Source organism: Hemicordylus capensis, chromosome 5, assembly GCF_027244095.1.
Source record: "Hemicordylus capensis ecotype Gifberg chromosome 5, rHemCap1.1.pri, whole genome shotgun sequence".
Classification (NCBI taxonomy): domain Eukaryota; kingdom Metazoa; phylum Chordata; class Lepidosauria; order Squamata; family Cordylidae; genus Hemicordylus; species Hemicordylus capensis.
Genome location: NC_069661.1, coordinates 128,301,283 through 128,318,589, shown reverse-complemented (window position 1 = coordinate 128,318,589; position 17,307 = coordinate 128,301,283). Strand labels below are relative to the sequence as shown.

The following is a 17,307-nucleotide window of genomic DNA, read 5'->3' as shown; positions in this document are numbered from 1 at the left end:
TTGGTCGCCTTGTGTTTACCCAACTTCTAGATCATTTATGAAGAGGTTAAAGAGCACTGGTCCCAGTACTGATCCCTGAGGGACACCACTTCCTACCTACCTCCATTGTGAAAACTGTCAATTTATTTCTACCCTCTTTTTCTTGTCATTCAACCAGTTACCAATCACATGAACCTGTCTCCCTTTCCCATGAAAGTTAACTCAAGAGCCTTTGATGAGGAACTTTGTCAAAAGCTTTTTGGAAGACCAAGTATACTACCATGTTGACAGGATCACCTTCAGCCACGTGCCTATTGACATTCTCAAAGGACTCCAAAAGGTTAGCGAGGCAAGACTTACCTTTGCAAAAGCCATGCTGGTTCTCCTTCAGCAAGGCTTGTTCTTCTATATGTTTAAAAGTTTTATCCTTAAGTACGCTTTTCATCAGTTTATCTAGAATAGACGTTAAGCTAACCAGCCAGTAATTTCCTGGATCCCCTCTGTATCCCTTTTTGAAAACCGGAGTCACATTGGCTACTTTCCAGTGTGCTGGTACAGACCCTGATTGTAGGGTCTGATTGTTACATCTTTTTGCAGAGGGATCAGAAATTTCTCCTTTGAGTTCTTTAAGAACCCTTGGTAGATTAACCCGTGCTGTTTCCTCAGTCGCAATAGCTAATGATGAAATATAGGGATGGGGTGGGGAAACACAATATGATTTTGTCAGAATGTGCAAGTTTACCTAAAAATTGAAGGGGGAGAACTTGTCACAGGGATGCAATTTTTGGTGGGAGTCCATGCTGAACCCTTGTCTAGTTCCACCCTATACAAAGGGCAATGTGTTGAGGGGGGAAATGGCTGACATGAGGGCAATTATTCAAAGTAATCCCATTGAAATAAATTTTGAGCAGGGAGTGTGTCCCAAAGCCTTGGGGCAGCTATGGAGGCGGCCCATCCCTGAGTAGCCACCAGACAAGCTGGTGGCAAATGCAAACTTCTCCTGATGATTTCAATGGGTGGTGTGGTTCATAGCGAGGAGGACATTCTTTTAAATACCCAAGGGCCAAGCTGTTTAGGGCTTTATAGGTTATAACTAAGACATTGTATTTTGCCCAGAAACTTATTGGCAACCACTGTAGATCTTTTAAGATAGGAGTGATATGGTCTCTCCTAGATGACCCAGAGACCAACCTGGCTGCCACAGTTTACGGATTACATACAAAGGCAGCCCCACATAGAGAGCATTGCAGTAATCCAGCCTAGAGATTGTCAGCATATGTACCACCGTTTTGAAGTTGTTCATCTCAAGAAACACTTCTGGCCACTGCCTCAACCTGGGAGAGGGACACAAGGGAGAGGTTCGGATCCAGAAGCACCCCCGGAATGCATACCTGCTCCTTCTGGGGAAGCATGACCACATCCAGAACAGGCAGATCAAAATCATATCCTGAGCTCTGACCCCGCACAATAAGTACCTCCATCTTATCTGGATTCAGTCTCAGTTTGTTATCTCTCATCCAGCCCATCACTGCCTCCAGGCAGGCATTTAGGGAGGTTATGCCTTCTCCGGATGATGCTGACATGGAGAAAATGATTTGGGTGTCATCAGTATGTTATCAGCATACTGATAACACCCTGCATCAAATCTCCTGATGATCTCTCCCAGTGGTTTCATGTAGATGTTAAACAATATGAAGACAAAACGGAGCCCTGAGGGACACCATACCAAAGTTCAGATTTTGAAGAACAATAGTCCCCTAGGGACACCATCTGGAATCTGCCGGATAGGTAGGAGTGGAACCACTGCAAACAGTTCCTCCCACCCCCAACGTCCTCAGATGCTCCAGAAGGATACTATGGTCGACAGTATCGAAAGCCTCCAAGATGTCCAAAAGGACCAACAGAGTCACGATTCCTCCGTCAGTTCCAACTGGAGATCATCCATCAGTCCGACCAAGGCAGTCTTCACCCATAGCCCACCTGAAAGCCAGTTTGAAATGGGTGTAGATAATCAGTTTCATCCAAAACTGCATGGAGTTAGGAGGCCACCACCCTCTCAGTTACCTTGCCCAGTCACGGAATGTTGGATACAGGCCTATAGTTGTTTAACTCTGAGAGATACAATGCAGGCTTCTTCAAAAGAGGTCTAATTATTGCCTCCTTAAGGCAAGGAGACATCCTGCCCTCCCTCAGAGAAGCATTTATGATCTCTACTAGGCCTTCTACATCAACCTCCCTGACAGATAGTATAAGCCATGTTGGGCAAGGGTCAAGAGAACAGGTGGAAGGCCGCACCATTCTAAGCAGCTTGTCCACATCCCCACAAGTCACAAACTGGAACTGATCCAACCTGACCACATAAGAGAAGTCACTGGGCATCTCCGATTCAGACACTGCAGTAATTGTCGGGTCTAAATCCAAGTCGGCCCAAATACGAGATATTTTATCCACAAAAAACTCATTAAACATGTCACAGTAGGTAATAGATGGTTCTAAATTCTGATTGAAGGGAGGAGGGGCACTTACTAGCCCTCTCACAACCCTGAACAACTCCGCTGGACATGAACTTGTGGACGCAATATGGGCTGAAATGAATTGTTTCCTTGCTACCGTATTGCCTGAGCATAGATCTTCGAATGTGCTCTTTTTTGTAATCCGTCAAATTCAAGTCGAGTCTTCCTCCATTTGTGCTGCAGTCATCTACCTTCCCACTTCACCCCCCGTAGTTCTTCCATATACCAAGGGGGCAGTTTTGAAGCAGGTTGGAGAGGACACTTAGGAGTGATCATGTCTACTTCCCCGGTTAGTTTTCTGTTCCAATTCACCACCCGGCATCAACAGGATCACCTGCAGAGCCAACACTAAATCCCTCCAATGCTTCTTTGAACCTTACTGGATCCAATAACTTCCTCAGGTGGACCATTCTAATGGGCCCTCACCCATGAGAAGCTGGGGTTTGACTGTGAGTCCAACATTAACCAGATGGTGGTCTGTCCATGACAATGGGGAAATCACGGGAGTCCCCACTCACGGAACACCACCCTGATCAGAGTGAAAGACCAGATCAAGTGTGTGACCAGCAACATGCCTCGGTCCCAAGACCCCTTGAGATAGGTCCAGAGTTGTCATGGCCGCTATGAACTCCTGAGCCACCCCAGGCAGATTGTCTTAAAGTGGACATTGAAGTCCCCCAGCACCACAAGTCTGGGGGACTTCAGCACCAAACCCGAGACCAAGTCTGTCAGCTCAGCTATGGCATCAGATGGGTCACTGAAGTAAAAATAGCATCTTCAAGCTGGAAAAAGAGCAGTTGGTGAGAGATATAAAAACAAAGCCATGCAAGTTTGAAAACAGGTGCCTTGAGTGTGTTAAAGTGAATGCTATCAGAAATACATTCTCTTCAAACAGTCTAGTGAAGTATTGGGCGTAATCCATAGTGATGTCTGTGGTCCCTTCCCAGTGAGAACACCAGAGAGAAATTTGTATTTTCCGACTTTTATTGATGACTTTTCTCACTATGTATACATATATATTTGCTGAAGGAGAGATGAGAAGTACTGATGTAACTCAGAGAGTATGTGAGCAGAGTCACTAACAGATTTGGGAAGAAATCTAAGTCTTTGCATAGTGACAGTGGCAGTGAATATTGCGGAAATGACAATGAGCAGTATTTAAAAGAACAGGTAATTAAGCATAAAAAAACTATTCCCTATACTCCAAAGCAAATGGAGTAGCTGAGACGAAAAATAGCCCCCAATGGCTTTCATAAACGGTGCTGTGCAGAATTGTTGTTGTTTTTCCCTCTTGTAGCCCCAAGCTGCACCTCTTCTTTGCTGCTGCTGTCTGGACTGATTTTATTTATTTATTTATTTATTTATTTATTTATTTATTTATTTATTTATTTTTACAAGTTGGTGTGCTGTGACTTCTGTCTGGTGCCCAGACTGTGCACACCAGAGCTGTGCACATCCTCTGTTTCCCTTTTTTTCAGGTTATTTTTAATTTTGATTGTTTGGGTAGTTGGGTGCCAGACTGGTGCCCACCTCCCCTCCTCCCAGCTGTTAAGTCTCGGTGTCTGCTTGGCCCAAGAGTTCTTCCAAGAGCAACACCTAGCAGGCTCCAGCTGAAGATGCCACTGGAAGCCCCCAGCCAAAGATGCCGAAAGGTGAAAGACCCTCCCCTTGCCTTGGTCAAGTTAAGTTCTTTAAACAGGGCCTAGTTTGGGGAACGGAGGGATTAGGTGGCTGGACTGCAGGATAGGAGGGGTGGGTTAGAGACAGACCACAATAATGCCCTGTCCTTTGACTTCTCTTCACTTAGACTTGCCCCATTGTTGCTCAGCCCCCCCCCCCCGGCAAAGAAATCAGCCCCCTCCAAATAAAGCCTGCTTCTTTATTTGGGGGAAATTAATTTTTCTAGCTTCTGTGTGTGCACCAAAGTGCTATAGATAGTGCTGTGTGTGGCACACAGAGCATAAATGGACCACTCCTAGACCCACATCCCTGAAAGGAGCTTCTTCCGCCCACATCAGAGTTAGGGTTTAAAATTTTTCAAACCCCATGATGCCCATGAGTGTGTGAAGCAGAGTGGCAGGCAGAAGGAGATGTGATGCTGGTTGTGGTGGATGATAGCAAGATGGCCTACTCCCTGAGTCATCTCCATTGATGTGGTTGTGCACAGGCTCTCTTATCCAGAGGATCCTGCCCCCACAGCACAACCACCTCTGGTGGTTGGGGTAGAAGTAGAGGGGAGATTCCTCTCCTGTCAGGGAAGAAGCTCTTCTTCCCATTGCAGTGGAGGATAAGGTAGCCCTACCAGCCCTGCCAGATCATTCTTTCTATCATCCCCAATCCCTGGAGGCAGTGCAACCCTCTCCCAACAGCTGAGACTGAAGAGGAGCAGAAGGAAGTCATTCTGCTTATTGCTGGACTGTGGTGTAGTGGCTAGAGTGCTGGTAGTTCAAATCCCCAAGTTCAAATCCCCATTCAGCCATGTTACTTGCTGGGTGACTCTGGGCCAGTCACTTCTCTCTCAGCCTAACCTATTTCACAGGGTATTTGTGAGAAGAAACTTAAGTATGTAGTATACCGCTCTGGACTCCTTGGAGGAAGAGCGGGATATAAAATGTAAAATAAAAAAAGAATGAACCAACAGCTCCAGTACCACCACCACCACCACCAAGATGGTCCTGGACCAAGAACAACAAAGTGTGGGACCTCTTTGTGTGCTGCCCTGGTGACCCACACCATGCTATCTGCTTTCACTGCAGCACAGAGGCCATCAGGGGTAAGGATCCCAAGCATCTTGGGACAACAGTGAGGCTACAGCACCTGCAACGGCATCACCCATGGGTTCCTGCTCCTGCTGGCAGCAATAGGCCTGGTATGTCCTCAACTAGCAGCAAGGCACCTGCTCCTGCTCCCAAGCAGGGGAGTTGTTTGCATGGTAGGTGCAGGTGGTGGGCAAGAGCCTCATCTCATCACCTGGGCCATTGGGGAGATGATTACTTTGGATGACCAGCCATTCCAGGTGGGGGGGGGGAATGCTGGCTTCTTGCAGGTGCTCTGACTGCTTGCCTCCAATATTCCCTCATGCATACAGGTAGTGCTCCCCCATACCGGTCATGCAAGGAAACCATGTTGGGGCTGTTGTATGCAGCAGTGCCAGACACCAGCGTGCACTTCACTGTGGATCTGTAGACAAGTTCCCATGGGAGTCACACCCCCTCACAGTGCACTGGTGGAGGCAGGAGAGTGAATGGACATCTGCTAGTGGTGGTGTGGCCAGCCCCTCCCATGCAGTGAAGCACAGGTGGGATGTGCTGCATGTGGAGGTGCTGGACACTAAGCACACAGCAGATGAGCTGTCAGTGGCCATAGTGGGGAAATGGCTGTCTGGACAGCCAAACCTTTGTTAAGGGTTCATGGTCACTAACAATGCCACCAACATCCCAAAAGCTGAGCAGGGTCAGTTTGTGTCTATCCATTCTGTGGTGCACACTCTGAACCTGGTTGTGCAGGCTGCACTCAGCCTTTCTGGGGCTGCGGCCAAGCAATACATCCCCACGGCAGGCGCTTGTCACCATCCTGCTGCCGCCACAGCTGTTCTTGTGAAGAAGTGCTGCAAGATAGCAGCTTGCTTCCGCCCAAGTGAAATGGGTGGATATATGTTCAGGGAGGGGCAGTTTGAGCTGGGCCTACCTGATCCCTCATGATGTTCCAACCTGGTGGAATTCCACCTTTCTCTTGCTCCAGCACCTGCAGGAGAAAGAGCTGGTCATCTATGGCCTGGCAAGGAGATGTGGCTTGGAAGTGTGTGACCTATCCAACCAGGACTGGGCACTCCTTTTCGAGTTTGTCTTGGAACTCATGCTATTCTTTGTTGCCACAAACAGCTTGTGTGCTGAGGCAGTAATGCTGAACCAGGCTTTGCCCACCACTCTTCTACATGCTGAACACTGAGGAAGCGATCACCTGGGCAGGTCAGCTGAGGACTGGAGTGGTGGATTGGCTCAGCACACCCTTGGGTATATCAGCAGAGCATGTTTTGTCCTGCCTATGTGACTCAAGGATGAAGGGCAAGGCGGTCATCCCTGACCAGCTGCCCAGGTATAGAGACCACCTGGTTGAAGAGGTTAGGCAAGCAGAGGAGAGGAGAGGAGGCGGGGACACAACCAGGAGGAGGGTGCTGGAGCACCTACTGCCAGTGCACAGTCCTCCAGCAGCGTGATGTTCCTGGCAGGACCAAATGAGCTGGCAGTTCTGCCTCTGTATTCCACCCTGGTTCACAGAGTCGTTCCTTGGCTCCTTGCCAGGAGGATGCATTCCTTAGCTCCTTGCCACGGAGCCCCACAGCAGTGCTGAGCAGGATGTGCTGCAGTACCTGCAGGAGCTGGTGGCAGAGCCAATCCAGTTTTGGGCAACAGGGCTAGACATGGGGGTGGTTGCCAGATGGCTCCTCTAGTGCCTACCAACCAGTGTCAATAGTGAGAGGGTATTCTCCATGGATGGGGGGCACATGTGGTGACACCCCATCACTCACACTTGGATGCTAACATTGTGGAGTGGCTGGTCTTCCTCAAGATCAACATTCCCTTGCTGGGCTATTCTGGGCTGGCCATGGAGGGTGACTTATAGGAACATAGGAAACTGCCGTGTACTGAGTCAGACCATTGGTCTATCTAGCTCAGTATTGTCTTCACAGACTGGCAGCGGCTTCTCCAAGGTTGCAGGCAGGAATCTCTCTCAGCCTATCTTGGAGAAGCCAGGGAGGGAACTTGGAACCTTCTGCTCTTCCCAGAGCGGCTCCATCCCCTGAGGGGAATATCTTACAGTGCTCACACATCGTTTCCCATTCATATGCAACCAGGGCAAACCCTGCTTAGCTATGGGGACAAGTCATGTTTGCTACCACAAGACCAGCTCTCCTCTCCTAAGTATGGTCACCCCCCGCCCACTGCAAGACCATTTGCAACCTTCCCCACCCTGACCAACCCCCAAACTAGATGGGTTGGGTTGGAAATGAGCTCCATGCCTTGAGAGTAACTTGTAGTTCACTCACTGCTCCAGTCTGCTCTGCAATCTGCAAAGTGTACTCACTCAGTCAAAATGTGGTTGTACATTGCTGGAGTTGAACTTATGGCTATGTTTGCTGCTAAGGGTGCTGCTGTGGCAGCTATTTCAAGTAAGGATGGAGTCATAATTGTGTGTGCAACAACAACTTGTGCTAATGATGTTACTGCAGCACAGGCATTGTGGCTGGCAGTGGATTCTGGGTCAGTTATTCTTTTTTGACCATCTTTGGGTTGTGTATTTGGCAAAATGTGTTCTGTGTTGGAAGGAACTGTGTGTGCTTCTGTTCTGCAGTGTCATTTTTCAAGCCAGGGTTGCAAAATGTGTGCACTCTGCTTGTCTCACTCATAGGGAACAATAGGGAACTTGAATTACACCATCCCCCCCCCATGGGTAGTCCTAGGGACACCAAAGTGGGGTGTTATGGCATGATGGATGCTATCTACCACCCAACCCGCAAAAGAAATGGGCAAATGGGTAATTTTTAAAAACCTAAATCCCCATAGGAGGGTTGTTGTTCTGAAAAGTTTTTTTTTTAAAGTAAAAATAAAAATTGCCCATTTGCCCATTTCTTTTGTGGGTTAGATGGTAGGTAGCACCCATCATGCCCTACTACGCAACCCACTTTGGTGTCCCTAGGACCTACTCATGGCGATCAATGGTGTGATTGTTCCCTATGGGTGAATCACATACATTTTTGATTCGATTCTTTGAAGTGGCCAGCAATGACCAGTTGTTTCAACACATTGGTCTGAGTTTTTGTGAATCAATTTGAGGTCAAATTGAATCACAAAAATAATTTGTGCATATCTCTAGTTCAAAATGGATTAATAAAGGGATTCCACCTTACAGATTTTCTTTTGAGACAAAAGAGGAGAAAATAAATGAATCCATAGATTGGCATAAAATAAAAGGAATACCCAGTTTGGATACACATAAGTGGATACAGGCTGCTAAGGAAGAGATTGGTTCACTTCATAAGAATAAGGCATGGACACTTGTAAAGTTACCAGAAAGCAGAAAGGCTCTAGGATGCAAATAGGTATTTACCATGAAATGTGATGAAAAACGAGACATACAAAGATATAAAGCCAGGTTAGTTGCTAAGGGTATGCACAGAAATATGGTGAGGACTATGAAGAATTTTTGCACCAGTAGTTAAGTACACGTTGATTAGACTGTTACTTGCAAATTGCTGCATCTGAGTCGATGCACATCATCTAGATGTAAAGACTGCACTTTTATATGGTGATATCAAAGAGGATACATATAAGCAGCAACCTCCAGATTTTGAGGAGTTAGGTAAAGAAACTCTTGTGTGTAAACTGCAGAAAAGTTCATACGGAATTAAACAAGCAACCAGAACTTGGAATGGTAAATTATTAAGTCAATTGCTTCTGGAAGAAGGATTTAGACAGGGGAAAGCTGGTTCTTGTCTGTACACTAGAAATGGGGATGGAAGATGGACATACATTCTTATATATGTAGATCTGATTGTTTGTCATCAGGATAAGAAAAATTATGATGAGATAGTGAAGAATTTAAATGAAGAATTCGCAATTAAAGATTTGGGTGAAATATCTTATCCCGGAATACAAATAAAAAGGCGAGATGATGGGAGTTTTACACTCAATTAGAGGCAAAAGACTGAGTGTCTTAGTTTAACAGAGGCAAATGAGATGAGTACTCCAATGGAAGTGGGTTTCTTAAAGGAGAAGGAATCCAATGAGTATCTGGAAAGCAATGAAAACTGCTTTCAGTTTCACAGAAAATTGGAAAGTTACTATTCATTACAACTGTATCACGTCCTGATATTGCAGCAGCAATTGGAATATTGTGTAGGAAAATGAATTCACTGACATAGAAGGCTGGATCGCATTTGAAAGAATTGCACAGTGTTTAAAGTGCACAGCTGATCTGGAATTAGTACTGTCAGCATGTGAGCAACCCAAGTTAGTAAGATACATGGATGCCAACTGGGCTGAAAACAGAGATGACAGAAAGTCAGCTAGTAGTTATGTATTCTACTCATATTCATTCTCATAGTTAAGCAGTATACAATCGATTGTAGCTTTATCTTCAATCAAAGCTGAGTACATATCTATGGCACAAGTTTTCAAGAGGTTATTTGATTGCATAAACTTCTAGAAGATTTTGGAGTAGTTGTGCTGAAGCCTACTATAATGTATGAAGACAATCAAAGTTGAATTACTCTGTCACACAGTGGGAAGGTTACACAGAGAAGTAAACATATTGATGTGAAATATCATTTTGTAAGAGAATTACAAGAAAATATTATCTAGATATATAATTCTTTCAGGTGTATCCGTGGCTAATCCCTTGCATGGCAGCTCTTACAAAAGTTTGTGAGCAGAAGCACCGTGGTGATTGGGCAGTGGCAATTCCATATGCAGATAGGGAGAAGCTGTGAAAGCAGAAGCACCATGGTAATTGGGCAGTGGGGATTCCATATGCAGATGAGGGGAGGAGCCTGTGATGGTTAAGGTCAGTTGGAATGCAACTGTTACTTGTTGGAAGATGTTCTTGATTGTAGAGGAGAATTGTAGGATTCTTTTATTCTATATAAAAGATTAGTGGGCTGGGGTCTGCAAAGAGAGGGGTCGTTAGGGAGGAAAGAGCCCCTTCAAGAGAAGGAGGCTGCTTTTGTGTGAATTAGAGGAGGAAACAAGATGAACAAGATCTGTTAACTCAGGAAGGGGGAGGGAGAGAGAGCGGGGAGGGGAAGAAAGTGGAAGAGCGAGTGGAGGAGAGAGAAAAAGAAGGGAGAGGAAGAGAGAAATAAAGAAGGGCGAGGGATAGACCCAAGCCTGTCAGCGGCCTAAGGGGAACGAGTGGCTATGGCAGCGGCAGCAGCAAGGAAGAGCCCAGTCAACCACTGCTACTGTTCAGGGCTACCAAGTTCATTGGTGGAGGGAGGCAGGCAGGCAAGGGACGTGCCCTGACCTGTCAGCGGCCCGAGGGGAACGAGCGGTCATGGCAGTGGCAGCAAGGAAGGGCCTGATCAACCACTGCTGCTGCTGCTCCTGTGGGGAGGAGAGGGAGTGGGGCTCAGGTGAGGGATGTCTCCGGGGATAGGGGGTGCAGCTTGGCGAATAGGTGCCACAATGCTGCAGCCGTGACCAAGAGGGGAGGGTGGAGTAAAGGGATGGAGAAGTGACCAAGAGGGGTGAGGGGGTGTGGAAGCAACAGGATGGAGGAGGAGGAGGAGGAGTGCCGCTCAAGTGAAAGGAGAGAGATCTCTGAGGTGAGGGGGCTGTGGCAGGGGATGAGGAGAGCAATCACATACTAGCGTGCAGATGCTCTCCATGGGTTAAGCTAGTATAAAATATTGTGCTTCCGAATATATGGTTGCAGACATACTGACAAAACAATTAACCAGAGAACAGTTTCAAAATCTGTGGAAGGCAATTGGGCTTATAAATTAAGGAACAAGATAATGAGAAGGGGAATATTGGAATTTATGTGTATATACATTGTCTTTGTTCTTGCCAATGATGTATGCATATCTGACTGTCTATAGGCTTGTGGTAGAGTTTAGAATGTTCGTGTCAATCATCAACTCTGTAGACTGATTGGTCAGTTTGTATTTTTTACTGAACGCTTGACACTGTTATTTTTCTGTTAGGGTGATCTTTCACTCAGAGTAGCAGTGTTGTTTATGATTTGGTAATATTTAAGTAATAAACCTTAGAAACTTTGTTCAATAAACTTAACAAGCCTCTGTTTCCACTCTGTTACACTTTGCTACAGTAAAAATAGAGGGCATTTTGAAGAGGTCCCATGTTGTTGTTTAATCTTAAGAAGCATTTTTTCCTTTAGAAAATATGTTGTACTTGTGTTTTCTTATCTGAATGCATTAAAACTCATAATAATTATAAAATTTTAAAAATATTTCAGCTATTTTCAAGACTTGAGCCATTGCCTACTGTGAACTTATACCTCATAGCTATTTAATACAATGCAATAACAATGCATCTTTGATCCTTTGTGTCTTGTTTTAATTGATTTATTCATAGTGGTACCATTTTTGTCTTATTGCAACTTCAGTCGCAGCAGAATATCAAGGACATAACACCAAAGAGCAACCTGTATTGTTAACCAAACTGTATCAAACCTTCACTCTGCAATGGTTAAATTGGGTATGTGAGTTTATACAGTAAACATCAACTGGTAGAATCAAATCATCAAGGGAGAGCTGTGAATGGAATCAGGCTGAGATGCACAATAAATGCAGATGAAAATATGCATTTGGATACAAATCCACTAGCTGTTTTTCATGACTATCTGTGTGCAAGTAAAGTTGGACTGGGGCCAAAATATCTAAACAATAGCAATTTTCCTCAACACGGCAGATGTCTTTCTCAATTAAAAGTGTTAAAACATCCTTTAACTGCTCTAGCTTTAATGGTTGAAATGATGAGGAAAATTATTCAATGGACAAGCTGATTACATTTCAATTGGAGAACTTCAGTTGTACTACTTTGAGTACTTTTCCTCTTTATGTCAGCCAATGTCCATTCTAGGAATGTACAGTATTCTGTAACTGTCTTCTGAAACAATATCTGAATAAAGGTTTTCTCCACTGTACTCATAAAGAAATCACTGCAATGACAGATCAGGAATAAAACATATTATTGAAGGGAAGAAAGCTGCTCACAATAAAAGTGTTGTGGGTTTGTTTGTTTTTCAGGAATCCATCTTTTATATATTATATTAATGATCCTCTTAGATTGATTTTTGGCTTTGGTAAGATTCTATTACAAATATTTTAGATTTTTTCCTAGCCTTCTGAAAAGAAATTGGCAGCAAATAGTTACAATACAAATGTGTTTCAAAAAAAAACCCAACCTAAACTTAAACTGCAGGCTTATTAGCAGTGGTTCTGGAACTGCAACAGAGGAAAAATATAAACTGTGACTTTAATGGTAAAGCTGGCACAACATACTCAAAATGTATTTTATTACTAGTTGGTGGCTGGAATGTCCACGTTAGCTATAGGCTGTAGGCTACATTGCTTTATTTGTTTTGGGGATGATAGAAAGAAAGCGTGCAAGGGATGAGAGCACAAGGGATAGAAGAACGTGTACACAAGTCTCGGCAAGTTGACCCAATTTCTTTTAACAGGTTTACTCAATGACAGTCAGTGGATTGACAATACTGAATGAAAAATACTGATGTTACACAAAGATTTTACAGGCAGTTTATGGAAAGCTGCGGAGGAGCAGAAGTCACAAGCAGTAATGAAAAATGGTGCTGCCAGTGGTAGACACCCATCCTTTACTCTTATTTATTGAGAGAGAAAGCTTATATATATCTTGTAGGTTTGCTGGAATTTAATAAATTACGACAACTTATAATATATAAAACAATAGAAACATTTATATGCTACATGCATATCATATAATTTAGACATAATAATTTATATGGCGGAGAGAAGCAGACCTATGTTCGTCCGATTTTCCTTGACAATGCACACACACAAGAGGTGTCTATTCTTATCCATCGCCAGGCTACAAGTTTATTGTTTTCCGAAGTCAATGCTCGTACAAATGTTTGGGATGTTTTGCATTGAGAGTTCCAGTGTTTATCATCTATGCCTCGGCAGCCACTTCTGGCAGGCTTGGCTTGTTTACACCTTGTTTCATAAAAATATTGTTTGACTGGGGAAGGGCCCATTTTGATTTCTCCCAGCACAGTTACTTGGTGTCCTCTAATGTCAATAGCTGAAGATTTGTCCGTGACCCATCGGCTTTCACTGTCACACACTGAATACTCCCCACGGTGGCTCTTATTTTCAGCAAACCTTTTCCGCCGAGATGTTCGGTTCACTACCACAGAATTGCCAATATAATCCTCCATAAGATATAAAGGTGGGGGTTCCAATGGGGTGTTGTCACTCAAGAGGACTCTGGGGGAGCTGTAGCGTCTTTGTTGTCTCAAAAGTTCTGTATCCATCGAAATAACTGGCTGGAAATCCAATTTCACATTTTCATCGCCATCCACATCTGGCTCAACAGCCTCTGCTTTCTTCATTGTGTCTTGAATGCTGTCCTTAATGTCTACCATCTGCTTGGATACTTTGTTTTTCAAAATGTCTGCTTGAATGAGTTTAATAATGAGAGAATTTATTGAATCTTCTGGTAAACTCCCTTGATCCATGTTGGTAGACTGGATGCCACGGAGATAAGCAAGAAATATCACATAAAACAAGATGGACATCACCTTGTTCACGTGTAAGATCTAGGAAAAAATTGAGAAAAACAATCAAATGAGTTTGTTGACTGAATTGATTGTCTTGTCCTGACTTTCCCCCCTTTAACCATTTTTCAGTTGTTGTTGTTTTCCAAACAATCCTCAAAGCCCAAAAGGTAAGGAATGTTTCGAATTCATATTGAACACAGGTAAGGAATGTTTCAAATTCATATTGTCATATGAAGCTGCTTTATACTGGCTGACATAAGGCGCAAGGAAGGCGCTTGCTGCTATAAGGAGCAGCGTAACAGAACTTTCTAACTAACTGCACTGGTGGGAAGCTGGGAAGTGGAATTTTTGATTCCCTCCCATTCCCCAAGAAGCTTTCAGTGCCACCCAAAAATATGTCCCTTAGGGTTGCACAGCCCTTGGGGATATATCTTTGGATGGCACAGGGTGAAATTAGTTGGGAGGTTCTCTTAGGCTGCTCTCTTGCTGCAATGGTGCATCCTTGCTCTGTATGTCAGCCACTGAGTCAACCCACTGGCCTGTCAAGGTCAGTATTGTCTATTCTGACTGGCAGCTAGCCTCCGAGGACTGAAGAGGAGGTCTTTCCCAGTCCCGAGAGTCCTTTAACTGGAGATGGAAGGAACGGAAAACCTTCTAAATGCAAAGGATATGCACTTTTTCTAAATCCAAAGAATATGCACCACTGAGCTATGGCGCCTCCCATTAAAAATGAAGCTGTTTTATTCTGCGTCAGATGACTGGTTCATCCCATGGCAATTCACAGCAAACAATCTAGCTCAATATTGCCTCCTCTGTCTTAGAACAACTCTCCAGAATCTCATGAGATATCTTTTTAGAGCTGCTATCTGAGAGTATTTTCACTGGAGCTGACAGCGATCAATTTTCTGCATTTAGCATTTTATAACTATGTTATGGCAACCATATTGCACATTGTTTTTCAGATTCTCCTGTGTTTCAGAACTGGTTCATAGTGCATCATGGGATTGGTTTTGGTCCTGATGCCTGCTGAAATAAAAAGAAGATGAAGATAATCTGCTTGGCATGTTGATCTAAGCAGGTCCTGGTATATGATTGCAATCCTGCACCAGATTACTCACACATAGTCGCCCCTGAAACCAACCAAAGTCTCACATGGCAAAACTAAACCAACAGTGGTGTTCTAAAAACCTGAGTGTATAGGATCCGCAATGCTGGCCATAGAAAGGCAAAGATGTGTGTATCTATTAGTAAATCGATGACTGCTACTTTATGTTGAGTGGTTAGAGTGCTGGACTAGGACTGGGGAGACCCGAGTTCAAATCCCCATTCAGCCATAATACTAGCTGGGTGACTCTGGGCCAGTCACTTCTTTCTCAGCCTAGCCTACTTCACAAGGTTGTTGTGAAAGAGAAACTTAAGTATGTAGTACACCGCTCTGGGCTCCTTGGAGGAAGAGCGGGATATAAATGTAATAATGATGATGATGATGATGATGATGATGTTACAGCAGACACATTACTATACAAGAAACTATCACCAGCATGATACACAGTGTTGCATATCTGTAGCAACAGAGTGTTGCACCTCTTCACTACCCCACCACCCACTCAGTATTGGGGGTGCTGTCAGGCTGAAAGGCAGCTCTGATGCTGCTGAGAATGGGTGGTAGTACAACCAGTATTTCCTAGGCTTGTGCATGATCAGAAATATCAGATCAGATCCAATCCATTCTGACAGATATTGGTATTGGGTCTTTTGAGCCTCCAGAATATTGGTATCAGTATTGGTATCGGATTTGATAATTATGGTAAAAATCCCCATAGAATTATTTGGGGAAATAAAAATAAAAAATCAGCCAAAAAATGGCTGGGCAGAGAATTCTGAATTTTTCACTCACATAGTGCAAGATGGCAGGACTCTGTATATTTAATTTTTAATACATTGGCTCAATCATTAATTTGTAATTAATTTTTTAAAATAACCCAGAAATTGTACTCGCATCCTAGAATCATGGCAAATAGTGATGTCACATTCAAGAATCATACAGGAATTTTTTAAGGTGGTAAGTTTGAAATTATATTAAAACCTAGCTAAATAAATAAATAAATGGAGAGAGGCAGGCAGGCAGATAGATGGGAAAAGATTGCTCCCCGCACCACACTCGATCCCTGAGCAGGGTGGATGGGGAAAATACAGAATCCATTTTGTACTTCCACCACCATTTTGTGCTCCAATATTTTAATTATTTACTTATTTTTCAAATTGGTAGACCACTCCAACTCCGGGCAGTTATAATAATACTCCAATATTATTTCTGATATTTTCCCCAATATCCCTGATACTGCATCAGATAATTCCAATATCCCCAATATGGTATTCAATGATTCTGATCTGGTATAGCCTTTTCAATATAGGCTCAATATCATTGATATTGGGATATTTCCTATATCAGAAATGTGATATTGCACAAGTCTAGTACTTCTGCCATTTTCCTTCTTCATAACAATGGAGGAAATGGTGGAAGCGCTTCTTGAGCTACTGTCTGTTCTTAACAGAATTGGAGCTGCCTTAAGAGTCCATAGCAGCCCCAGGGTGCAGCTATACAGCTTTGTAACATTGCACAGCATGTTGGCCAATAGTCCCACATCACCTTTTTCTACTTTTGCTTGCAATGTCTAGGGATACTCAAGAGAGGAGAGCTGGTCTTGTGGTAGCAAGTTTGACTTCTCCCCTTAGCTAAGCAGGGTCCACCTTGCATTTGAATGCGAGACTACATATGAGCACTGTAAGATATTTCCCTTAGAGGATGGAGCTGCTCTGAGAAGAGCATCTAGGTTCCAAGTTTCCTCATTGAAATTAAAGGGAGAGGAGAACTAAAATTAGGGAGAGGAGAGCTGGTCTTATGGTAGCAAGCATGACTTGTCCCCTTAGCTAAGCAGGGTCCACACTGGTTATATAGGAATGGGAAACTAGAAGTGTGAGCACTGTAAGATATCCCCCTTAGGGGATGGAACCACTCTGGGAAGAGCAGAAGGTTTCAAGTTCCCTCCCTGGCTTCTCCAAGATAGGTTTGAGAGAAATTCCTGCCTGCAACCTTGGAGAAGCCGCTGCCAATCTGCAAAGACAATACTGAGTTAGACAGACAAATCATTTGAATCAGTATATGGCAGCTTCCTATGTTCCTAAAAGGAGAAGTTAGGCATTTCTTAGTGACATCATACAAACTTTCTCTAACACAATGTTCACAGTTTACTGTGGCTATTTCCATTCTTCCTCCAGAATTGAAACTGGCAATTCTCTTTCCCATTCATCTCTAATAGAGTTTCATCTCAGCAAGAAACTTTACCAACATATTTTACCCTTCCCTCCATCTGTTGTCAGCAGTTACTCTATATTTCTGAATCAGTACCAATAATATACAAAGGTTTCTCAGTGTGCGATACAGTTACCAGCATTATAGAGTCCTTCTCAAAGGTGATGATGTGGTGCCATATATCCTCACTTAGGTATGGAAGCTCTGTATATTGTATCAGTG

At 43.9% G+C, this 17,307-nt stretch overlaps 1 protein-coding gene across 12 annotated transcripts in view; it reads right to left on the bottom strand.

The window, feature by feature from the left end:
- Positions 1-12,471: 12,471 nt before the first annotated feature.
- The window catches only part of NTF3 (neurotrophin 3), a 115,819-nt gene continuing 110,983 nt past the window's right edge, over positions 12,472-17,307 (bottom strand). For 11 of the 12 annotated variants that reach the window (XM_053256069.1, XM_053256064.1, XM_053256070.1 and 8 more), the window contains one exon: positions 12,472-13,811. In XM_053256069.1, coding sequence (XP_053112044.1) covers positions 13,014-13,790 — 777 coding nt within the window. In that variant the 5' untranslated portion in view covers positions 13,791-13,811 and the 3' untranslated portion in view covers positions 12,472-13,013. Of the gene's footprint in view, positions 13,812-17,221; positions 17,265-17,307 lie in introns of those variants that run through there. The other variant, XM_053256061.1, reaches the window with a different exon arrangement.